Source organism: Hordeum vulgare, chromosome 7H (assembly GCF_904849725.1).
Source record: "Hordeum vulgare subsp. vulgare chromosome 7H, MorexV3_pseudomolecules_assembly, whole genome shotgun sequence".
Taxonomy (NCBI): Eukaryota; Viridiplantae; Streptophyta; class Magnoliopsida; order Poales; family Poaceae; genus Hordeum; species Hordeum vulgare.
Window position 1 is genome coordinate 115,873,894 of NC_058524.1, and position 25,341 is coordinate 115,899,234.

Below are 25,341 nucleotides of genomic sequence, written 5' to 3' on the forward strand. Positions count from 1 at the left end.
TTATTGATGTGTACTTAACCAACTCTCGTAGTAGTGCATGTGTATTTGATATCGGTTTTGTTGCTCATATTTGCAACTCGAAGCAGGAACTACGGAATAAATGAAGGCTGGCGAAGGATGAAGTGACGATGTGCGTGGGAAATGGTTCCAAGGTTGATGCAATCGCTGTCGGCACAGTCTCACTTCAGTTACCATCAGGATTAGTTATGAACTTAAATAATTGTTATTTAGTGCCTGCGTTAAGCATGAACATTATATTTGGATCTTGTTTATTGCGAGACGGTTACTCGTTTAAGTCAGAGAATAATGGTTGTTCTATTTTATGAGTAATATCTTTTATGGTCATGCACCCAATGTGAGAGGATTGTTCATATTGAATCTTGATAGCGATGATACACATATACATAACATTGAGACCAAAAGATATAGAGTTAACAATGATAGCGCCATGTTTTTGTGGCACTGCCGCTTAGGTCATATTGGTGTAAAGCGCATGAAGAAACTCCATTCCGATGGGCTTTTGGAGTCACTTGATTTTGAATCACTTGACACGTCCGAACCATGCCTCATGGGCAAGATGACTAAGACTCCGTTCCACGGAACAATGGAGCGTGCAAGTGACTTGTTGGAAATCATACATACTGATGTATGCGGTCTGATGAGTGTGGAGGCGCGTGGCGGATATCGTTATTTTCTCACCTTCACTGACGATTTGAGTAGGTATGGATATATCTACTTGATGAAGCACAAGTATGAAACGTTTGAGAAGCTCAAGCACTTTCAGAGTAAAGTTGAAAATCATTGTAACAAGAAGATCAAGTTCCTACGTTCTGATCGTGGGGGTGAGTATCTGAGTTTTGAGTTTGGTGCTCACTTAAGACAATGTGGAATTGTTTCACAGTTGACACCCCTGAAACACCACAGCGTAATGGTGTGTCCGAACATCGTAATCGTACTTTGTTAGAAATGGTGCGATCTATGATGTCTCTTACCGATTTGTCGTTGTCATTTTGGAGTTATGCATTAGAGACAGCTGCATTCACTTTAAATAGGGCACCATGAAAATCCGTTGAGACGACACCATACAAGTTGTGGTATGGCAAAAGACCAAAATTGTCGTTTCTTAAAGTTTGGGGATGTGATGCTTATGTAAAAAAGCTTTAGCCTGAAAAGCTGGAACCCAAAGCGAAAAAGTGTGTCTTCATAGGTTACTCAAAGGAGACAGTTGGGTACACCTTCTATCTCAAATCCGAGGGCAAAGTGTTTGTTGCTAAGAACGGAGCTTTTCTTGAGAAGGAGTTTCTCTCGAAAGAATTGAGTGGGAGGAAGATATAACTTGATGAGGTTGTCGAACCTCTAATCCCTCTAGATGGTGGCGCAGTGCAAGGGGAAACCTCTGTCGAAGCGACACCGGTTGAGGAGGTAGTTAATGATGATGATCATGAAACTTCGGATCAAGTTCCTATCGGACCTTGCAGGTCGACAAGATCACGTACTTCTCCTGAGTGGTACGGTAATCATGTCTTATCAATCATGTTGTTAGACAACAATGAACCTGTGAATTATGAAGAAGCAATGGTGGGTCCGGATTCCAACAAATGGCCTGAGGCCATGAAATGCGAGATAGGATCTATGTATGAAAACAAAGTGTGGACTTTGGAAGTATTACCGGAAGGCCGCAAGGCTATTCAAAACAAATGGATCTTTAAGAAGAAGACGGACGTGGACGGTAATGTGGCCGTTTATAAAGCTCAACTTATGGCAAAGGGTTTTCACAAGTTCAAGGAGTAGACTATGATGAGACGTTCTCACCGGTAGCGATAAATCATGTTAGCAATAGCTGCATATTTCGATTATCAAATCTGGCAAATGGATGTCATGGCAGATGGATGTCAAAACAGTGTTCCTTAACAGTTTTCTTAAGGAAGAGTTGTATATGATGCAACCCGAAGGTTTTGTCGATCCAGAGAATGCTAACAAAGTATGCAAGCTCTAGCGATCCATTTATGGAGTGGTGCAAGCATCTCGGAGTTGGAATAAGCGCTTTGATGAGGTGATCAAAGCATTTGGGTTTATACAAGTGGTTGGAGAATCTTGTATTTACAAGAAAGTGAGTGGGAGCTCTATGGCGTTTCTAATATTATATGTGGATGACATATTGCTGATTGGAAACAACGTGGAGTTTTTGGAGAGCATAAAGGATTACTTGAATAAAAGTTTCTGTATGAAGGACCTAGGAGAAGTTGCTTACATTCTAGGCAATAAGATCTATTGGGATAGATCGAGACGCGTGATATGACTTTCACAAAGCACATACCTTGATAAAGTTTTGAAGAAGTTCAAAATGGAACAGTCCAAGAAGGGATTCTTGCCAGTGTTACAAGGTATAAAATTGAATAAGACTCAGTGCCCAACAACTGCGGAAGATAGAGAACAGATGAGTTCCGTCCCCTATGCTTCAGCCATAGGTTCTATCATGTATGCAATGATGTGCACTAGACATGACGTCAGCTTGGCCATAAGTATGGCAGGCGGGTTTCAAAGTAATCCAGGAGTGGATCACTGGACGAAGGTCAAGAATATTCTGAAGTACCTGAAAAGGACTAAGGAAATGTTTCTCATTTATGGAGGTGTCAAAGAGCTCGTCGTAAAGGGTTACATCGACGCAAGCTTTGACACTGATCCGGATGACTCTAAGTCTCAAACCGGATACGTATTTATTCTTAATGGGGGTGCGGTAAGCTGGTGCAGTTCCAAGCAAAGTGTCGTAGCAGACTCTACATGTGAAGCGGAGTACATGGCTGCTTCGGAGGCAGCTAAGGAGGGTGTCTGGATGAAACAGTTCATGACGGATCTTGGAGTTGTGCCGAGCACACTAAATCCAATAACTGTTCTGTGAAAACACTGGTGCCATTGCTTTAGCAAAGGAACCAAGGTTTCACAAGAAGACCAGACACATCAAACGACACTTCAACCTCATCCGCGACTACGTCGAAGGAGAGGACGTAAATATTTGCAAAGTGCACACAGATCTGAATGTAGCAGATCCGCTGACTAAACCTCTTCCACGGGCAAAACATGATCAACACCAGAACTGTATGGGTGTTAGATTTATTACAATGTAAATCACATGGCGATGTGAGGACTAGATTATTGACTCTAGTGCAAGTGGGAGACTGTTGGAAATATGCCCTAGAGGCAATGATAAAATAGTTATTATTATATTTCCTGTTTCAAGATAATCGTTTATTATCCATGCTATAATTGTATTGAATGAAAACATAGATACATGTGTGGATACATAGACAAAACAAGGTCCCTAGCAAGCCTCTAGTTGGCTAGCTAGTTGATCAAGGATAGTCAAGGTTTTCTGACTATATGCAAGTGTTGTCACTTGATAATTGGATCATTTCATTAGGAGAATCATGTGATGGACTAGACCCAAACTATGAACGTAGCATGTGATCGTGTCATATTATTGCTATTGTTTTCTGCGTGTCAAGTATTTATTCCTATGACCATGAGATCATATAACTCACTGACACCGGAGGAATACCTTGTGTATATCAAACGTCGCAACGTAATTGGGTGACTATAAAGGTGCTCTACACGTATCTCCGAAGGTGTCCGTTGAGTTAGTATGGATCAAGACTGGGATTTGTCACTCCGTGTGACGGAGAGGTATCTCGGGGCCCACTCGGTAATACAACATCACAAACAAGACTTGCAAGCAATGTGACTAAGTGTAAGTCACATGATCTTGTATTACGGAACGAGTAAAGAGACTTGCCGGTAATGAGATTGAAATAGGTATGCGGATACCGACGATCGAATCTCGGGCAAGTAACATACGGAAGGACAAAGGGAATGACATACAAGATTATATGAATCCTTGGCACAGAGGTTCAACCGATAAGATCTTTGGAGAATATGTAGGATCCAATATGGGCATCCAGGTCCCGCTATTGGATATTGACCGAGGAGTGTCTCGGGTCATGTCTACATAGTTCTCGAACCTGCGGGGTCTGCACACTTAAGGTTCGATGATGTTTTAGTATAGTTGAGTTATATGTTTGGTTACCGAAGGTTCTTCGGAGTCCCGAATGAGATCACGGACGTCACGAGGGTTTTCGGAATGGTCCGGAAACGAAGATTGATATATAGGATGGTTTCATTTGGTCACCGGTAAGTTTCGGGCATTTCCGGTAGTGTACCGGGAGTGACGAATGGGTTCCGGGTATTCACCGGGAGGGGCCCACCCACCCGGGAGTGAGCCCAGTGACCCTAGGGTAGCGCACCAGCCCTTAGTGGGCTGGTGAGGCCAGCCCAATAGGGCCATGGCACCACAAGGGAAAAATACCAAAGGAAAAAAAGGGAAAGAGGGAGGTGGGAAGGGAGAGGAGGACTCCTCCTTCCCCAAACCGACTTGGAGTTGGAGTCCTCCTCTGCACTTCGACCGGCACCCTTGGTGCTCTCTTGAGCCCCAAGGCTAGCCCCTCCCCTCTCCTATATATACTGGTGGTTTTAGGGCTTTTGAGATACAGCTTTGCCACGTGCAACTCAAACCTATACCACGTAGTTTTACCTCTAGATCGGATTTCTGCGGAGCTCGAGCGGAGCCTTGCAGGAGTAGATCATCACCACCACCGGAGCGCTGTCACGCTGTCAAAGAACTAATCTACTTCTCCATCCCTCTTGCTGGATCAAGAAAGCCGAGATCGTCATCGAGCTGTACGTGTGATGAACGCGGAGGTGCCGTCCGTTCGGCGCTAGATCGGAATGGATCGTGGGACGAATCGTGGGACGGGTGATTTGAATTACGAAGCTGTACCACTACACCAACCGCGTTTCTTAACGCTTCTCGCTTAGCAATCTACAAGGGTACGTAGATCTAATCTCCTCTCGTAGATGTACATCACCATGATAGGTCTTTGTGTGCGTAGGACATTTTTTGTTTCCCATGCAACGTTCCCCAACAGCATCTACTACTATTAGTTCACACATCGACCGCTATCCAGCATGCATCTACTGTATTAAGTTCATAAGAGCGAAGTAATGCATTAATAACGATGCCATGATGTAGTCAAGACAAAAGCATATAAGAATTCATCCCAACTTGTTATCCTTAATGGCAACAACAGATGCGTATCAACTCCCCTTTTTTCACTAGGACTGAACACCACAATATCACACCCATTACCGAGCACCTCTTCCCATTGCAAGAAGATCTAATCTAGTTGGCCAAACCAAACCAAAATTTTGGAGAACAAATACAAGGCTATACTAAATCATGCATAAAAGAGATCATCAAAGAACTCAAATAAAACAAGGATAGATATGATCATAAACTCTTAATTCATCGGATCCCAACAAACACACTGCAGAAAGTCATTACATTGAATGAATCTCCATGAAGATCACGGAGACTGTTGTATTGAGATACACACACAAAGAGAGAGAGAGAGAGGGAGAGGGAGAGAGAGAGAGAGATCTAGCTACTACATACGAGCCCGTAGGTATGTGATGAACTACTCATGCATCATGGAAGAGGCGGCAAGGTTGATGCAGAGCCCCTCCGTCATGAGTTCCCCCTCCGGCGGAGTACCGGAGAAGGCCTCCAGATGGGATCTTGCAAGAACAGCGGCTTGCAGTGGCGGAAAAAGTATTTTGTGGACTCCCTTGAGGGTTTTGGAATATTGCTGAATATAGTGGAGGAGATAGGGCAAATGGAGCGTGGAGGGGCCCACACAACATCAGGGCGCCCCCTAGGGCCCGCCCTTGTGTTGTGTGGGGCCCTCCGGAAAGATCTTCCTTGGCCTCCAAGTTCCAGTTGATCCTTATCTTCAATAAAAAAAATCCTCAAAAAGTTTCGAGACAATTTGATCTGATCTGATATTGATTTTCTGTGAAACAAAAATAGGGTAAAAACATGAATTGGCACTTGGCACTAAGTTAATAGGTTAGTCCCCAAAAATGATATAAAATGTATAAAATAATAATAAAAACATCCAAGAATAATAATATCATAGCATGAAACAAGCAAAAATAATAGATACGTTGGAGACGTATCAAGCATCCCCAAACTCAACTCCTGCTCGTCCTTGAGTAGCAAAGTGATAACACATATTTTTGATTGTGGAATGCTACCCAACATACTTCAAGTTATTTTCATGGCATAGACATGAGGACTAAGATGATTCAAAGCAATAGTCTATATTTGACATGAAGGCAGTGATGCTAATAAGAAACCATGCCTTTCAAAATAACAATGCTAAAGTAAATTATCCTAGCCCATTATGCTCAATCATTGATCCATTCATAATGCACACTCGAATATCAATCATACTTCATGCACACACACGACCACATGCCCCCCTGGTTGGTGGTTTTAAAGAGAAGGATGAGAATCAACATAAAAATTAAATAGAAATGCCCTTCGCAGAGGGAAACATTGATTTACAGAGGTGCCAGAGTTCAAGTCTTAAAAGAGATGAAAATTTTATTTTGGATGGCATGCTTTTCTCGTTAACGAGAATGACTTGAGATGCCCAACACTTCTCACATTGGATACATCATAGACGGTTCCCAAACATAAAGTAAATATATTTTAGGTGGCATGCTTTTCTCGCCAAGCGCCTGCGCCGGAGGCCGTCGCCGTCGCTGCTCCTACGCCCTGTCACCGCGCTCGTCCCCGGCCTCCTCACCAGTGAGCTCCATCGAGCCTCGTCGCCCTCCTCTTTGCAATGCAGGTGAGGCCTGGCCATCTCCCCTTCTCCCCCTGTCCCCGTGCTTGTTCGTGGCCGGCATGCCCGGAGCCCGAGCTCGTGTGTGCATGCGCCCAACCATGCGCTCGCGTTGCTCTTGGTTACGCCCGACCGCGTGCGCAGCTCCATAGCCGTGCCCAGGCATGCACCCGCTGCCCCCACGCGGAGCCGCTCCTCTCTACCGTCGCTGCATGCTGCTGCTTGCCCCGTCATCTGTTGTTGCGCTCTTGCTGCCGCTCACTACTACTGGCTACGCTGCTGCCCAGGCTCCCCTGCGCCTTGACTGCATGCGTGCTTCGCCCGCTTGCTCCCGCATTTGCTGCTCTACTCTGCTGTCGCTGCTGATGTTGCTCCTTGTACTGATGTTGCTCAACTAGTGCTCTTGCCATTGTTGGTACGCGCTGCTTTGCTTCTGCTCTTGCTAGCCGCCGCTGCGTACCATGGCCGGAGCTCACCTAAGCTCCTGTGCGCTAGTGCCTGTTCCTGGCCACGCCCTCGCGAACCACCCTCGTCCGCTTGCTCCGCCGCTACCTGCTACTGCTGATGCTTGCCGCTGCAGCCACTACCTGCTGCTACTACTGCCCGTGTGGTGTGTGTCCCCTGTGTGTGGTGTGGAGCCCGTGTGGAGTGTGTGCAGCGCACGTGTGTTAGAGCAACTCTAGCAGACCCCACATCCGCCCCGACCCGCAAAATAACCGTCAAAATGCGGGTACGGGTCGGAAAGTCAGTCCGACCAAACCCTGCATCCCGCCTCGGCCCATAATTTTTTTTGGGGCGCACGGCAAATTCCCTACCCCAACCCTGGAAAACGTGGGTTTCCCCCTCGCGGCTGCGGTGCGCTGCATCACAAAGAAGCAGTTGGCGGGAGGGACATTTCAGCCCGCGCTCTTTTCCCCCTCCTTCCGCCGCCGCCCGCCGCCGGCGATTCCGACCATATCTGCAGGCGGAATCGCGCCCCGGGGCCGCCCCACACCCTCCCGCGCCGAGCCAACTCTTCGGCAACCACAACAGCAGTATCCCATCCGAAGATGGCCACAGCGGCAGCCGGCGGCGGGAGGGGCAAGCCGAAGGGGAGCAAGTCGGTGTCTCGGTCGGTGAAGGCGGGCCTGCAGTTCCTGGTGGGCCGCGTTGCCCAACACCTCAAGGTCGGCCGGTACGCGCAGCGCGTGGGCACGGGCGCCCCCGTCTACCTCTGCGCCGTCCTCGAGTACCTCGCCACCCAGGCCGTGGAGCTGGCCGGCAACGCGGCGCGCGACAACAACAAGAAGATTAGTTCTCGTTGGTTCATGTATCGAGGGTGTATCTGGATTGAATGGAATGCTTGCAATCTGGTTCATGTATTCTGCCTCTGATTTCTCCATGGCAACCTGAATGAAACTGTTTATTTTTTCTTGCTCTAATAGTAATTCATCAAGCCTTGTGAATGCGTGATGGAATGCAATCTAGTTCCTTTTGGTACTTGTCGCTGCCTATGATATGTGAATGTTAATCTTAATGAAACGGAAGTACTAGTGTTGTTCTAATCTAACGAATGAATGGTGCAGAAGTTCCTGCTGCAAGGATGAATGTTTCGCATGTTCAACAACTTAATTCTTTTGCCCCTACAGTGCGAAATCCCTCTCGTTGATGGATTCCATCCAAGGACCACCAGAGCCAAGATTGTTACACGACATTTTTGTTCTTTAAGTTGCACCCAGGTACAAACTTCAACATCTATACAGATTGTTTACTGAAGAACGAACACTCTGTTTACTGAAGGACGAACTCTGTTTATTGAGAAACCCTGTATGGAGGTTTTCCGCTCTGTATGGATGCACCGGCTCAAAGAGCAGACCCGCAAAGACGACCCGTAAAAAAATATATTCCGCGAATATACTTTTTTACGGATCCGTTTGGGGGGTCTGCATCTGTGCCAGCCCGGGCCAGCACGTAAAAGCTGTTTTGTGCGAACTGCAAACGCGTTTTGCGGGCCGGCGGAATGCAGGGTCTGCTAGAGTTGCTCTTAGTGGCTGACTGTGCCACTCCAAAGTGTGTGACCGACCCTCTACTTAGATTAGGGGCTAATCCTAAACTAAAACAACCCCATATGTTAGACTAAATTATGTTTATGTTTAATTAGTTAGGATTAATTTAATGCAAACTTAGCCTAAAATAAAATGCATGTGGGTATTCTGTTTATATTTAACCCTCATATAAAATATGTGTAAATGACATGTGGGCCGCCCCTCCCCATTTGTCTAGTCAAATCGACTTGTTCAACCCAAATTAAATAAATTCATAAAATTATCTAAACTTTAGAAATTCATATAAAATAAACCGTAAGTGAGATGAAAATAATTTATATATGAAAGTTGATCAAAAAATTCCATAAATTTGAATACGTTGTTCGTTTATCTCTTACATGCCCTAGCATGATGAACATGGATATTTTAGCATTAGGATCATCTGTTCCGTAGTAGCCAAAGACCCGGAAAATCTTGTCACATATTTTGCCGCCCCGTCCATGATGTGTAGTACTACGTTAGCTCATCCCTAGCACTGCATATTACCACGGCATGCATCGTGTTGCATCTGCTTGCTTGTATTTATTGTTTCTTCCCCCTCTTCTCTTCGGTAGACGCCGAAGCTGACACTGCTGCCGGGTATGACTACCCCGTGACGACCAACCTTTTTAAGCACAGCAACAAGGCAAGCAACCCCCTTGATTATTCATATATCACCCATTCTTTCTTCCTCATGCTTGCATTAGATTTTTCTATTATTGTAGATAGCTCCTATTCTGATGCATAACCTGTTTTTGATAAACTGTTGTTATACTTTACTGCATATTAAATGCTTAGTGTAGGTGGCTCAGTGATCCCCATTGACCGCCTTAGTCTCAGTTGCCCTTGCTTTATCATCGAAGTCTCGATCTACTGATCGAGGAGGCAAGACTCGCACCTCACTCAGACACCCCTTGTTGTACACCACTATAGAGGTACTATCGAGTACTGAGGGTGACACCTCATTACGTACTCTTGATGTCAGCTCTGTAGTGTAGTTAACCGTCAGTAGTTTATGAAGGGTGACTCCTCCTTCACATTGCTGCAATCAGTCTAGATATAACCCCATTTCTTTGATACTGATGCATACTTATCATAGTTCTAATGTCAATCTTGCGAGTACTTTGGATGAGTATTCGTCGTTGCTTTGCTTCCCCTTTCCCCCTTGATACGATTGCTGTGACTAGATGATGGAGCCTAGGAGATGGCGTATCCCTCCTAGAACGACTACTACCCCGACAGTGCCTACTACTACGTGGAGGCCGCTGACGACCAGGAGTAGTTCAGGAGGGTCCCACGTAGGAGGCCTCGCCTCTTTCGATATATGTATCTTTTGTGCTAGCCTTCTTTAAGGCATAAACTTGTTTTCTATGTCTGTACTCAGATATTGTTGCTTCCGCTAACTCGTGTGTTTCCTAGCCTTTGTATTCCAGCCCTCGAGGCCCATGGTTTGTAATATGAGTTTGCATGTTTTATTTTGTGTTTAGAGTTGTGCTGTGGTATCTTCGTGTGAGTTCCTAATCTTGGTCGTAGGTATTTGCATTTATGATTAGCGTACGATTAAAATCGGAGACGTCACATTGTCGCCGAAAGGTTTGATCCTTACTTTCTTTGCCAAGTCCGAAGCCACCCTCATGTTTATTTAAAACCAGTATTGGCTATAGGTCTTGTCGGTGTGAACCCTAGTACAACATCCACCGGGCCGTCTCCACCGGTAGTTTCGCTTCTTCTAACACAACATCCTCAAGGTCATCCTTCTTGAGTCCTAATTCCCCCATCATTTCTTATCTCCCGACCCCTCCCGACCCCGACACAATACTCTCAATGATTCTCTAGCCCGAGGTTCAATCGATCCGCGAGCCGGATGGTCCCTAGCGATCCACCGCACACACCCCCGCCGCGGCCCCGAGAGCCCCGACAGTTGCCGACGGGGAGAGAAAGCAGGGGAGGTAAGGTCTCTACGAAGGGACGAAAACGTCACCGCACAAAGGAGAGGAAACCGCACGGAGAGGGGACATATGTTTGGAGCTAAATGATTAACTCTTGGTTGACAAGATTATACTTCCACGTTAACCAAAATGAACGCATTCCATGGCCCAGGGGCACCAGCCCAGATAGAATAGACTATCAGCCCATGAACAAAACAAGTCCAATCACTCTCGTCGCCCCTTTCCTGCCGCCACCGCCGCCGCTGAAGGGCGCTCATGGCGCGGTGGTCGTCTCCGAAGGACCCGGCTCTGGAGGCGGCCCTCCGCCGCAACCGGCGCTGGATCGTGAACAACCAGATCAAGCGCCTCCTCCTCCGCTTCCCGTCCCGCTCCGCCCCCGTCCGCCTCCTCCAGTCCCGCTTCAAGACGCTCGACCTCCTCGGCCGCGCCGCCAACTGGCTCCGCAAGTACCCCTCCTGCTTCGAGCTCTTCACCGGCGAAGGTCCGGCCGGGAGCGGCGGAGAGCTCTGCTTCGGCTTCACCAAGCGGATGGCGGAGCTCGTCGACGCCGAGGAGGCCGCCGTCACCGCGTCCGAGCCGGCCATGGCCGACCGCCTCGCGCGCGTGCTCATGCTCGCCCGCGGCCGCCGCCTCCCGGTATCCAAGCTCGCCGCGCTCCGCGGCCCGCTCGGCCTCCCCGATGACTACCTCCTCCGCATCCTCCCCGCCCACACCGATCTCTTCCGCCTCGCCAACCCGTACCCTCATCGCCGCAACGCGGCAGAGCTGGAGCTGCTCCGATGGGTCCCTTCCCGCGCGGTCTCTGCCGTCGAGGCCGCTGCCTCGGCGAGCAACTCCCTCCCGCGGTTCACCTGCTCATTGCCGTCCTCTTGGGCCAAGTCCCACGACAGGATGGAGGACTTCAACTCCACACCCTACATTTCGCCCTACTCGGAGGACGGGGCGGTGGCTGGTACAGACGCAGAGGCTGAGAAGCGTGCCGTGGCTGTGGTTCACGAGCTTCTTTCGCTCACCTTGTGGAAGAAGATTTCGATTATGAAGCTAGAACACTTCAGATGGGAGTTTGGGCTGCCAGAAGACACAGCTAGGATGCTGCTCCGTCATTCTTGCCTCTTCTACGTGTCGAATCGATACAAGATTCACACGGCAGTGCTCCGTGAGTATTACGAGGGGTCTGAGCTGAGGGTGAAGGATCCACTGGTGGTGGCAAAGGATAGACTTGGGGAACTGATGCAGGAGGGTCTGCATGAATTTAATCAGCGGCGACGTGCTGCGAATTTGGAGAAGAAGAGGAGGCAAGGTGAGGTTGATGTGAAGAAGGAAGAAGAGGAGCTCGAAGATGAGTCAGGGGTACTGTTGGATAGTGCGGAGAAGAGGGAGGAAAGACGGAGGTTTTACAAGGTTTTATTTGGTGATGATGATAACCGGTGATTGATGTATGTAAGCCTGATGCCCCTCTTAGCAAATTGTTGAACGAACGATGATATCTTGTGATGCACTAAAGCAATAAGAGTGACATTGTTACGAAAGGATGGCACATCTATCTGCACATGGAAATTGTTTGGGTTGTTGTCTCGCTTACTGATCAAAGATAACTGATTCCCGACCTGCTAGTTTTTCTTTCATCTCAGGACATGTAATCTGAGAACTGCAAGAAAATACCGGCCAGCCAGGTAGTTTGATCTTTTTGCAGATTATAGGATGTCCTTCAAGATAAAAGCAATCACATATGGATTCTCCTAAATGAATAAATGGTGGAATTCTGGTGTAAAAGGGATTCTTATCAAGGAAACCAAACATATGGATGCAATCATTTAACAATGTGAGCAAGAAAGTTCGACAGATTGCAGAACTTGCGAGTGAAATGCCAACACAAACTGGTCTTATATTGTCAGAGAGAACTGCAATTGACTATCTACAAATGTGAGCACTGCGATTTTGGTGGATCTTTGAGCACACTTGGAGTTGTAGCCTTCTGCCGGAATATGTTTTGTATAGCAGATATGATCATCGTCAGAAATGGAACTTTGATGAGCATGATTTTAGGTACACACCTTTTCCCCCCTTTTTTAGGATAATTATTTGTTATAGTTGAGCTTCTGTGTGTTAGCATTTCAGTTATGAGGTTTTATAGATAGCAACTTTACAGAAGTTCGTCCATGTCCTGTCTAGTCATTTTTTATCACAAAACTCTTTAGTTAATCATTTAAATTCTACTGGGATGATGCCTTGTCCTTACGTAAGCACTTATTTGCTTATGCCAGTTTGGCACTGAGTGGTGGACTACTGGACTAATGAATAATTGCATTTTGAAATGAGCGGTATATTTCTATGTAACAGTCCAAGGGCCTGTATAACGAATTAACAGCTTGCTCAACGAGTAGCAAGTTATATGCTATATGTTACCTGCTGATGTTGTGGTATAAGTAAAAGTAAGAAAATTGAACCTAAACAGAGGGATACATAAAAGGAGCTTTAACAACTTGATGACCAAATGTGGCAAGGATATAAGCCTGCCTTTATGTTTGAAGCACATAGGGAAATGGGGATCAATGGAAAGCTATTGAAGAGAAGTGCCAACCATCACAAGCACCAAACTCTGGATTTATTTTATGGTCTAAAAGCACATCCATCCCTTGTTTTTCTGGTGCTGTCATGCCTTCAGTTATCTTGTTGCTACCTTCTCATCCTGCAAATGTGATGTAGATAACAGTTTAGTATTTTTTGTTATTAAGGCTTGTGTTGTGAACATGTATGTTTTGTTTTATATTTTGTTTCAGCAAGGAGAGATACCTTTGGACATGTTGAAGCCACGATTTTCCAGCTGCTTGTACTCTTGGCATAGCGCGCAACTCTCACAGCACATGTAAACAAAGCAGTCCATGCAGGGCGATCCTTGGAAGTTGTACTGTTCCCGCATTGAGGAGCGTTTGGTACAAGAATACAACCAGTTGCAGCCTATGGACCCTAGCAGAACATACAGGGTCCCATGCATGCAGCATGCTGGAAACACGGGGAGTTAGTCAACAAGACGTATGTTTTGTATGGCTGATTCCATGCTTAAATTATAATTGAAGCACATACATCCTGAGCCTCTGTCGACAACCTCAGCAATGCGACCAAATGTAATGCAGGGGCATCAACAAGTCAAGCAACCTGCAGCATTAGCCAAAAAAATTAAAAAAATGAAGCATCAGGATGTAATTGGAATGCACTCTTATAAACCCTCAAACGTATAAGCCACAATGACGTGCGGGAAGAGCATGAAAGATAGCTCCATACAGGTTCCGCAATCTCCAAAGCAGTCACAAAGCCCAACCGACCACTTCCCCGGCATGGTGCTGACTTCTTGGGGTTGTGATCTGTGGAATATGCAAATAGATGGTGTGTAGCTGTGCCTTTGTGAGCAATAAATCTTGATCCTGGTATTTATAAACTAGTAACAACATGGTATCAGTGCCCATTTGCACAAGTATCTGCTCATAGTATATTCCACTGCATCATTTTTGTTGTCTCTTGGGCTTTCTCTTTTCTTCTTGCACTTTAATGTTGTATGTTGTGTTTACTGGTTTTGCTGTAAATTAGTGTTTTTAGTTACATCATAGTATATTCCACTGCATCATTTTTGTTGTCTCATGGGCTTTCTCTTTTCTTCTTGCACTTTAATGTTGTATGTTGTGTTTACAGGTTTTGCTGTAAACTAGTGTTTTTAGTTACATCATGTTCACTTGGCTTGTTCTGTTTGATTGTTTATTCGGGAAATCTTACGCTCAATTAGCATCTGGCAGCTATTTGGAGCTTCCAGTTTTGGTTGTAGCATACCCCTTTTGTTCTTTTCATCATTCATTACTTGGCAAGTAATAGCTGCTATGATGATTGGAATTCGTGGGCTGACGATGATAGCAATTTGAGGTCCTCACACGATGATTGGAATCCAGTCTTATTATGTTTTCAGTTTCATTAGTCATGCGACTCCAGATTGAAGCTATGGAAAATGTAACTGCAGTCCTCTTTCTGAGGCTTTTTTTGGGGGACTTTTCAATGTAAATTCGAGTTGGGTAAGATCTTCTGCTTCCGAGATTTCCTTTATGGAGCTCATACTGTACCCTAAATAAAAGCCCCAAATTTAGGTTGCTGTTTTCGAGTTTCTTAATTGCCTCCAGTTCTGTGCTCGCTTTGGGCTTTTGTCCATTTGCATCTGGGGGGTATTATCTAGCTTTGTTACCTGTACTGTAAAAATGGAGATCATCTGTCATACACTGTGAAGTACCATTTTTGGTGTGCCAGGGTTTGCTCTTGCAAGTCTTGAGCTAAAGAATTCGCTGATCTGGCCCAAACTGATTGGCTACAGGACAGGATACGGCGAAGTCAATGTACAAGGGCTACATCATGCATGCATGACATTGACAATATGGTCCATATTCTGGTTAGGTTTTTAACTTTTTGCCCTATGGTTTTATCTTTCTTAGGACAATGTTTCGTGCGGCTGAACTATCCCTTGTGAGAATTTTGCCATCTCGACTATGAGCTTCTGCAGATGTCAGACCTTTTTAACCTTTCTTGCTTGTTCTGTAGCCTTTTTATCCTAATTTTTTCTTCAATCATCTTATAAGCATACAAGATATCCAATAGTATTATATTTCTTATCAGTTCGGCAGTCAGTACCGTGTTAATAGATTCATAGCTTTACAAATTGAAAAGTAGTACATTTTAGTTCATAAGAAATTGAACCAAAATCACAAGGACAGATAAAAGGATATTTAACAACTTGGTTACCAAACGGAGCAAGTCATATAAGCCTGCCTTTATTATTCCTTTGGATGTTGGAGAACATCGCGAAATGAAAATTAAGAGAAAACAAGAGAGCCAATCATCATATCCGTAGCTATCAAATTATGGACATGTTCTAGAAGCACATCGCTTGCTTCGCTGGCGCTTTCATGCCTTGCACACACCCCACAAACTTGTTGCTACCTTTCCATCCTGCAAATGTAAATGGTGTAGAGCATGATTTAATTATGATTATTTTATCTTGTTAACATTCATTTTCTTGATTATGCTTTCTTTCAGTAAGATGCAGAGACCTTTGGCCATGTTGAAGCCGCGATTTTCCAGCTCCCTGTACTCTTGGCATAGCGCGCAACTCGGGTAGTGGAGGTGGACGTACCAGTCCATGAAGGGCCATTCTTTCAAGTTATATTGAGACCGCATTGCCGAGCGTTTGGTAAAAGAATACAACCAGTGGCAGCATAAGAGCGACAGGCAAACATACAGGGTCCCACTCATGCAGCATGCTGAAAACGAGGAGAGTCAGCTATGAAGATTGATGATTTTTATGCTTCAACCCAAGCACAAATTCTAAGCGAAACACCTACATGTGGAGCCTTTGTCCGCAATCTCAGCAATGCGGCCAAAGGTAACACAGGGGCACCAGCATGTCAAGCAACCTGCAATATTAGGAAATAGAATGATACACAGATGCGTACTGCAAAGGGGGTAAATAATCCAGTACCCCAGTACTTTGCATGCTGCTTTATGAAACCCATGTATAAGAGGCGCAAGAAGAACAAAAAAAGGCTAGCTCTGCATACAGATGTCGAAATCGTCAAGGCAGTCGAAAAGCCCAACTGACCACTCCACAACCATGGTACTAGTTAGTTTGGTAGATTTGTGAATTTGTAATCTATGGAGTTGGGAATAGCATGGTGTGCAGCTGTGCCTTTGTGAGCAACCAATGTTTATATACTAGTAGTAATGGTGCAGTACTAGTTAGAAGATGTGAAAAGGTCAATTGATCTAACCAACTCCAGTGCAGGAATTTCTTTCTTGTTTTTATCGCCTTTCTCTTGCAATCTACACCGGATGTTACACGCTAATGCTTTGTTTACAGGTTTGGCTTTGGATTGGTCTTCCCAAGGACACAGTGTTCAATTGGCATGTTCTGCTTTGGATCAATCTTTCGGAAATCCCATGTTGAATCAGCATATGTCAGCACTTTGGAGCTTCCAGCTTTGGTGGTAATTTCCATGCCGTATCGTATGTATGAAATCAGCCTGATAGTAAAATACTGATGATAATCACCCAGGTGATCTCGGTCTAAAATGGGGGAACCATGCCTGGTTATTAGCTTGTAAAAGTGTCAGTCGTAACTTCTTCCTATCCAAGCCTATAGATAGCTAAGTAATTAACGAATATTCCATGTTCTGCTTTGGATCAATCTTTCTGGAAATCCCATGCTCAATCAGCATATGACAGCACTTTGGAGCTTCTAGCTTTGGTGGTAATTTCCATGCCGTATTGTCACTTTCCTTATGTATGAAATCAGCCTGATAGTAAATACTGATTATAATCATCATGTCAGCCTCGATCTAAAATGGGGGAACCATGCCTGGTGATAAGCTTGTAAAAGTGTTGGTCATAACTTCTCCCTGTCCAAGGCTACAGATAGCTAAGTAATTAACGAATATTTTAAAGTTATTATGTGGAGATCCTCTATCATACACTGTAAAGTCCCCTTTGTGTGCCAGGCTTTGCTCTTAAAGTTTTGAGATAAGGAATTCGCTGATCTGGCCCGAATCTGATTGGCTACAGGACTAGAGGGTACCACGAAGTCAATGTACAAGGACTACACCATGCATGCATGACATAAACAACATGGTACATATTCCGGTTTGATTCTAACTTTTTGCCCTATGGTTTATATCTTTCTTAGTACAATGCTTCATGCGGCTGAACTACCTCTTGTCCGAATTTTTGCCATCTCAATTATGAGCTTCTGTATCTGTCCAATCTTTCTTGAAATATCTTGCTTGTTGTGTAGCCATTTGTTATCACATTTTTTCTTCAATCATCTTAAGCATACAGGATGCCCCATCTTCAAGTATTTATTTCTCATGCCAGTTTGGCAGTCAGTATTGAGTCAAGAGATTCGTAGTTTTACAACTTGAGCACTGCATTTTAGTTCACAGGCCACTAAACTTCAGTACAATCTACAACCATATAATGCGTGTCAAGTAAGAAAACTGAACCAAAATCACAAGGACAGATAACAGGAGATTTAACAACTTGATTACCAAATGGAGCAAGTCACTAGGCCTGCCTTTCCTCTTTCGATGTTGTAGAACATCATGAAACGAAAATTAACAGAGAACAGGACAGCTAACATCATTATTTTATTGACATGTTCTAGAAGCACATCCCTTGCTTCCCAGGTGCTTTCATGCCTTGCACACACCCCACCATCTTGTTGCTACCTTCCCATCCTGCAAATGTAATGATTTAGTAATGATTACTTTGTCTTTGTGAAACATGAATTTTCTTGACTACGCATTCTCTCAGCAAGACGCGGTTACCTTTGGCCATGTTGAAGCCACGGTTTTCCAGCTCCTTGTACTCTTGGCATAGCGCACAACTCTCACAGAAGAAGTGGACGCAGCAATCGATGCAGGGCGATGCTTTCAAGTTGTATTGCGACCGCATCGCCGAGCGTTTGGTACAAGAATACAACCAGTTGCAGCCTACGCACGCCAGGCAAACATACAGAGTCCCATTCATGCAGCATGCTGAAAACAAGGAGACTCAGCCACAAAGATGGATGATTTTTATGCTTCAGCCCAAGCATGAATTCTAAGCGAAACACCTACATGGGGAGCCTTTGTCCACAATCCCAGCAAGACGACCAAAGGTAACACAGGGGCACCAGAAAGTCAAGCAACCTGCAATGTTTGGAAATGGAATGGAACATAGATGAGTACTTTGCAAGTTTGCATGCTGCCTATGAAACCCATGTACAAGGGATGCAAGAAGAGCAGAAAAAAACTAGGTCTGCATACAGGTGGCGGAAATCTCCAAAGCAGTCGAAAAGCCCAACTGACCAATCCGCAACCATGGTGCTACTTAGTTTGGTAGATTGTGAATCTGTGATCGTTGGAGTATGGTAATAGCAGTGGTGTGCAGCTGGTACCCTTGTGAGCAATCTGTGATGCTGCCGATGTTTATATACTAGCAGTAACAGTGCAGTATCAAGTATGACAGAGTCAGTTGCTTCAGCAACCAATTCCAGTGCAGCATTTTTGTTTTTGTTTTATGGGCTTTCTCTTGCAATCTGCACCGAATATTGTACGCTAATGCCATGTTTACTGGTTCTGCTTTGATTTGGTCTTCTCAAGGAAACGGTGTTCAATTGGCATGTTCTGCTTTGGACCAATCTTTCTGGAAATCCCATGCCCAATTAGCACATGGCAGCATTCTGGAGCTTCTAGTCTTGGTGGTAACTTTCATGCCTTATCGGCGTTTTCCTTATGTATGAAATCCCATGTAAGTCTCCATTTAGAGTAGGGGAACCATGCCTGGTGACAAACTTCGTAAATGTGCCAGTTATAAATCCAAGCCTTTAACCAGACACTTGCCAGTTAACATAACGTATGCTTTCTGCACAAAGGTGTGTCCTGCTTGAACTTTCCGGTTACGACCATGGTTTGGTTTTTCGTATCGCCTACTAGAGCTAGGGTACTCCCTATTGGGGATGCTGTTGATGTGCTTCTTTTGATCTTCTACTGGTAGGCTACCATCTGCTTGTTGAAGCTGAAAGTTCTGTAACACTTGAAACAAATTTGGTGGAAACTGAATATTAGGAGTAGCAGCCAGTCGGTAACGCCTCCTGGCAACCTAATTAATTTGATTAAATAGACACTGACATGTGGGCCCTGATAATTAGATTAGTAATTAGATAAAAGGACATGACTAGACAGCGGCGCTGTATATTCGCCTTCCGGTGCGGCGTCTGGATTAGCAAAGAGTTTATCATTTGGATGTCTCGGATAACCTACTGGGCCTAATACACCGATGCATAGCAGGGTGCCCATGCCTAAAAAAATCACGTCGCTTTCAAACAGTTTCGAGTGAATTGCACTATTGCTATACCTGCTGGGCCTAATCACAAGTATGACATTATTAAATGTTCTTTTGATTTTGCATTTGAATTTTTTTATCTTTCAAACCATTATCTCAATTAATGAACCGCTTTCACCACTGACTTTTTCGTGATGAGATTTTCAAAACTAGATCCCATGTTGACATATTTCGATAACTTATGTTTTCGCCGGTACTTGTTAGATTACAATCACTTACTCGTCATATTATTTGTTATATAGTTTTCACATTTAGTCAACTTGATTATCAGGTTTATGAACGTCGATATACCCCATTAAAAAACTTCATTCATTGTATTTGTGCTGATTTATGCATTTACTTGCTTATTGTTATTGTTTTAATACCCACTTTTCAGCTTCACATAACATTACAATGCTTAAAATGTATAAAAGTATTGTCTTGATAACTATGTACATAATTTTTATGACAACCATACACCCGTAAGATGAATTTAGCGGTGAATTTTGGTGTAATATGTTATAATTCATATGTTCGTGATATGGCTCTCATAACTTTTGATGTGGCAAGTGACTTGGTAGATTTATTTATTTTTACGAGTTATAGTTTTTGAATTTTTTGAATATATTATTTCATGTGTTATTTTTCTTTGATGTCGTAAGTAGTCGTAGGATATAAACAGGTACATGTGTTGTGAATTATTACCATGTTTGTAAGGATATTATTTACTTATTTATTTTAGTTCTATAGTCCTCTCTTGTGCATGCGCACACAACTTTGATAATGTTTGCCATGCTTATAGTTGCATAGAATTTTTATTGTTTCCTTTGTTTAATCGCTAGAATAATTTATCTTTTGATTTAATTTATTTTGTTTAACATGGCGAATATATTAGATTGTTCCATATATTCTTTCTCAATCATGTTGCTTATGTGATTGTTTATGTGTGAAGTCATGGCATGTTGTAGGTTAACGCTTATCTAATCATATGTATTATATATTTAATTTTTTATTTACTAGTTATCATGAGCATGTTATGTTACATTAGATTTTTGAGTAAGTTGATATTGTTTTAGAGTTGCTATAAGCTAAACGAAGCCAAGGTTAATCATTGGTAGTTGCATATAGTTAATTGCCATTCAATATTTATAAATATTTAGAATCTAAATATTTATATTGGTCGGCTAACATTTAGTCGTGCATGTCTAGTATAGGTTAGTTGTATTATTTCATGTGTTTGAATTGCTAGTTTATACTATATTATGAGGTTAGGCTTCACTTTGTAGATTTACATGATAATAGTTTATGATCTCATATATTTTAATTAAGCATAAATTCTTTTGCTTGAGTACAATCTTGCCATGATGTTGTTATTTCATGTATTAGATCAATCTTAAGTTGTTTATCTATGTATTCACAAGTTTAGGTTGTACTACATAGAAATGCATGTCATCTTGTTACTTATGTTATTATAGTATACTTTCTCATATTGTTGGTGGCATGATTCAATTGTTTAACCTCCCTACATGCATAGTATGCGATGTCGTAGTGTTATATGTCATAACTAGCATGCTATTGTCATGTGCTAATTGCATGCTTCCATGTTTGTACATGTCATAAGTAGTATGTAGGGTTGGTGATAGTGCCTTGCCTGATCATTATGTTAGGTGATATCAACTAAGGTATCTCATTGTTGAGAGTTGTATTCTACTCGTATCATATTTTAGCATATCGTGTGATAATCATCCATGCTTAGAGTTATACGTGTGTATCTATTATTGCATGTATAACCATCATCCATGCAAGATATATTTCTTGTTTTATGATGATCTATGTGTTATAGTTGCCTAGTACTTGTTGCTTTCATATGTTAAATTTCATCTCATGCTAGTTTTATGCATGTACATGTTGCTATGACTCATCGTACGCTTAGGACGAGTCATATGTCATGTTAGTAGAGTTGTGCTTTGATCATATGTGTTGTTTAACTTGTTATAGTAGTCAACATATGTTTGTCATATTGGAGATATATGGTTTAGTATGGTTAGGGCTAGACCTAGATCATTTCAATTCATGTTATTGAATGATGTTTGATGGCTTAACTAGCATAGTTTATAATGTTGATTTGGTTGTCATATAGAATACTTTCTTTTGAATGATTATATAGGTAATGCAAATGTTAGGATGCTTTAACAATCATAAATTGTATTTATTTGAGTTCAACTTTTACATTATCATGTCATGTTGTGATTGTGTGGTTAAATGCATAGGGTGGTTCCATTCTATGTTTGTTCTTGCCATTGTGATTACTATATGGCAGTTTCCTAGTGCTAGTAGCATAATTCGTATCGGAATGTTAGTCCTCATCTCCAAGACTTCGTTAGTCGTGTCAACCTAACCATGTCCCTTTGTTGAATCCTATCTCTTAACTTCCTATCGTGCTACCTCATATCGAAATATCCATCTTGATCAATATCTTGCTACCCATCCACTCTTATTGTTGTTTTGGATGCTATTTGGAATTTATTGCTTTGGTATTTATTGTTTGTCTTTTGCTATCCTTACAACGAGTAGGGAGTGACGATGTTGGACATGGACACAAACAGGTTATTGAAGAAGGACTCAACAACGAAGGCATGACTCCTTCTTTGATCATACTTATCCTATGTTTTATAAATTGCATTGAGTTTTATGGTTACACCATGCATGTTTATAATCTTGTATCTAGCGTGTTGATTGACACACTACCTTGATTCGCTTGCCTATCCATTTGACACCTGAGTAGAAGTATATAGTAATCCGGTAGAGTAGAAATGCTTAACCATGCTTATTATCCTATAGGTTCTTGTTGAATAAACTTTGAGTCATTGACACTTCAAACTTATAGCTGAGCTGGCCAGTTGGCCTTGGTGACCTTCTCTATCCTCTTCTACTCTGGGTGAAAATTACCATCTGAATACTGGCACGGGTGACAGCTAAATCAAGGATTGAAGGAGCGATTGGCTGCCCAAGGTGAAGGGAGCAATCGGTCGTCCGTGCCGCATGAGGCCTAATAAGTCTTGGATTTGAAGATTGTGTAAACAGTACAACCACATGCTATATGGGCACTGGCTTGGTCAAGTAAGCTAGTCAGCCTTAGGTGTCGATGTCGCCGTACCGCAGATGGGATAGCTGCCTTGTGAGGAGTATCCTCGGCACAGATGGGGGGACCGGTTTGAGGACGTACTCTCAGTTCCGTGCGCCAGACCCGGTGGGCATGCCACATCTTTGGGGGATCTAGTCCAAAGACCTCGTCACAATCTCCCTGCCGGTATACCAAATGGTGTACTAGACCAGCGGCCACTGGTGGCATCAAGACGAGATTGTGTCGTGTGGGTAAAGTGTATAACCTCTGCAGAGTGTAAAACTATTCGAATAGCCGTGTCCACGGTCATGGACGACACATGAATCTTTCTTGACATACATGACCTGTCTTGCTTATTCCCTCTTTGCCCCAAGTATTGGAACCTATGATGAGTGTGAGTTGATCGAGGATCCTCACTTTGATGAAAGTTACTCTGGATATAAACATGTTCTCATCAAAAACTGCTTTTATCCAAATGCTATTGTTTTCAAATAAAATTAGCTTTTATGCAAATGAGCCATATAGCCTTCCTTTGAAGCCACATGTAGCTATTAGGACCTTCTCCGAGGGAGGCATGTTGAGTACGTAATGTACTCATGGCAATACTTTTGTTGACAACAGAGTTATATGAAGATGGAGGTGATGACTATGACTACTATGGCGATCCGTAGGAGTGAGGTCACGTGTACTACATCGACTGCCTGTGGCTGAGATGGAGTCTCTACGCATTGTATTTTCCGCTGTTTTCTGATTGTAATAAATGTCATGAGACATTTGTCAATGTATGCCTTGTGGCAATTTTTATTAAAAATAATTTTACGTATCGTGCAATGATACCATTTCGCTGTGTTGTCAACAATGATCCTGGGGTTGACAAATATACACAGGAGGGTCTGGAAGTAAATTCCAGGTCCTCACAGATGGTAAGGAGGTTCTTGTGGACGACCAGGAATTCAAATCTACTAACCCGTTGGTGCTTATAAACTACTAGGACCCGCCCCTTTGTTATAGTCCCACCTCGTCAAATAGATGCATGGAAGGTACTAGGTTGCAGTAGCATTCTTCTGCTTGTGGAAATTCTGGTAATATGAATTAACCTATCAAACGTTCTAGTTTTGATGAATGTAGTAGAAACTGAATGTGTGCCCATGTAATATCCAAAACTAGAAAGGAAAGTTGTAAAAATCAGCATCAGTCCAACAATATTTTATACTACTCATAAGAGTATCTCATGAAGGCATCAATTACGGTCATGAAACATTATACGAAAAGTAACGAAACAACCTTTTCCACCAATAGTTGCAAGATTCACTTAAGTAATATAACATAATGCAACGATAAATCCTATTTCACAAACCACTACATCGGTCTCACATGAAAATTAAATATATAATGGAAATATGAAATTGACATATCCTTGAGTCTCTAGAAAAATAACTAAGAGATGAACTACATGAATATGATAACCAACTTTGTTATATCGGAAAATCAAAATATCATACACATGTGCTCCTTCCCATCTTCATTGCCCATTCTACATGGAGAAGGCTTCAATAGTGACCTCCATTAGCCTTGTAGTCTCATGGAAGAGAGCAAACATCTTCCATTATCCATACTTTTTATAGATCGTCTTCTTATTTTATTTATTTAGAAAATGTTATATACAATTTTTGAAATTCATGACATTTTTAATTGACACTAACATTTTTGGAACAAAGATTGACATTTCACTAATGCATGATAGATATTTTACCTTTTTCTATGTAAATTCTTTTTCATAATGGCACAAGTTATAGGCCCCACAATGAGGATACTCATTACATACAAGGAGAAACTTGTGATAGTCCAAGGGGGGATTCTGCTATCCGAATTCGATCACTAAGATGATAAAGCTCGTGTACAATTTTCATGAGCTTGCTAGATGATGTGCAACTAGGTTCAATTACATCCAAAGAACTCAGGTATGATGGAATGGAGGTTATTGTGGATGACAAGGAAGTTATATCTACTAACCAATTGGTGCTTATGAACTTCTAAGAGCCGCACCTTCATTATAGTCCCACCTCGTGAAATATATGCATGGAAGGTACTCGGTTGCAGTAGCATTCTTATGCTTGTCAAAATTCTGGTAATATGGTTAAACCTAGTCACCGTTCTAGTTTTGATGAATGTAGTAGTAATGGAATTTGTGTCCATCTAATCTCCTAAACTAGAATGGAAAGGTGTAAAAAAGCATGAGTTCAACAACATTTTATAATGCTCCTAAGAGTATCTCATGAAGCAATCAAATACGATCATGAAACATTATATGGAAAGTAATTAATCTACCTTTCCACCAATAGTTAGAAGATTTACTCAAGAAATATAACACAACACAACGATAAAGACTATTTCACACCCTCCCCCTTTTATTTCCTTTTTATTATATCGGTAACATCACTTGATATCATATTAGACAATCTTCATATCATTACATCAATATGATACCAAAATTAAATATAGAATGGAATTACCAAATTGACACATCATCTAGTTTCTAGCCAAAAAACAAATAGAGATGAAGTAAATGAATG

General features: G+C 42.8%; 2 protein-coding genes and 1 long non-coding RNA gene across 4 annotated transcripts; all 3 read left to right on the forward strand.

Annotated features, from left to right (window-relative positions):
• Nucleotides 1-7,792: 7,792 nt before the first annotated feature.
• Nucleotides 7,793-8,116, forward strand: LOC123408436 (probable histone H2AXb). The gene has a single exon (XM_045101546.1). The coding sequence runs from the start codon at nucleotides 7,793-7,795 to the stop codon at nucleotides 8,114-8,116; it is 324 nt and encodes a 107-aa protein (XP_044957481.1).
• A 2,775-nt stretch (nucleotides 8,117-10,891) lies between these two features.
• Nucleotides 10,892-12,284, forward strand: LOC123408643 (protein WHAT'S THIS FACTOR 1 homolog, chloroplastic). The gene has a single exon (XM_045101702.1). It carries the CDS (start codon nucleotides 11,011-11,013, stop codon nucleotides 12,184-12,186), a length of 1,176 nt encoding a protein of 391 aa, XP_044957637.1. The 5' UTR covers nucleotides 10,892-11,010; the 3' UTR covers nucleotides 12,187-12,284.
• Nucleotides 12,285-16,239: 3,955 nt separating this feature from the next.
• Nucleotides 16,240-19,154, forward strand: LOC123408644. 2 transcript variants are annotated; one of them, XR_006612772.1, is made up of 4 exons: nucleotides 16,240-16,402; nucleotides 16,646-17,035; nucleotides 17,347-17,412; nucleotides 18,094-19,154. It is a non-coding gene; the product is annotated as an uncharacterized LOC123408644 (long non-coding RNA). The 2 variants fall into 2 exon arrangements; XR_006612771.1 differs by having other exon boundaries at nucleotides 17,347-19,154.
• Nucleotides 19,155-25,341: the final 6,187 nt, after the last annotated feature.

What these genes read in the sequence shown, in the direction of transcription:
- LOC123408436 (XM_045101546.1), top strand. Translation starts at nt 7,793, where the DNA reads ATGGCCACAGCGGCAGCCGGCGGCGGGAGGGGCAAGCCGAAGGGGAGC.
- LOC123408643 (XM_045101702.1), top strand. Translation starts at nt 11,011, where the DNA reads ATGGCGCGGTGGTCGTCTCCGAAGGACCCGGCTCTGGAGGCGGCCCTC.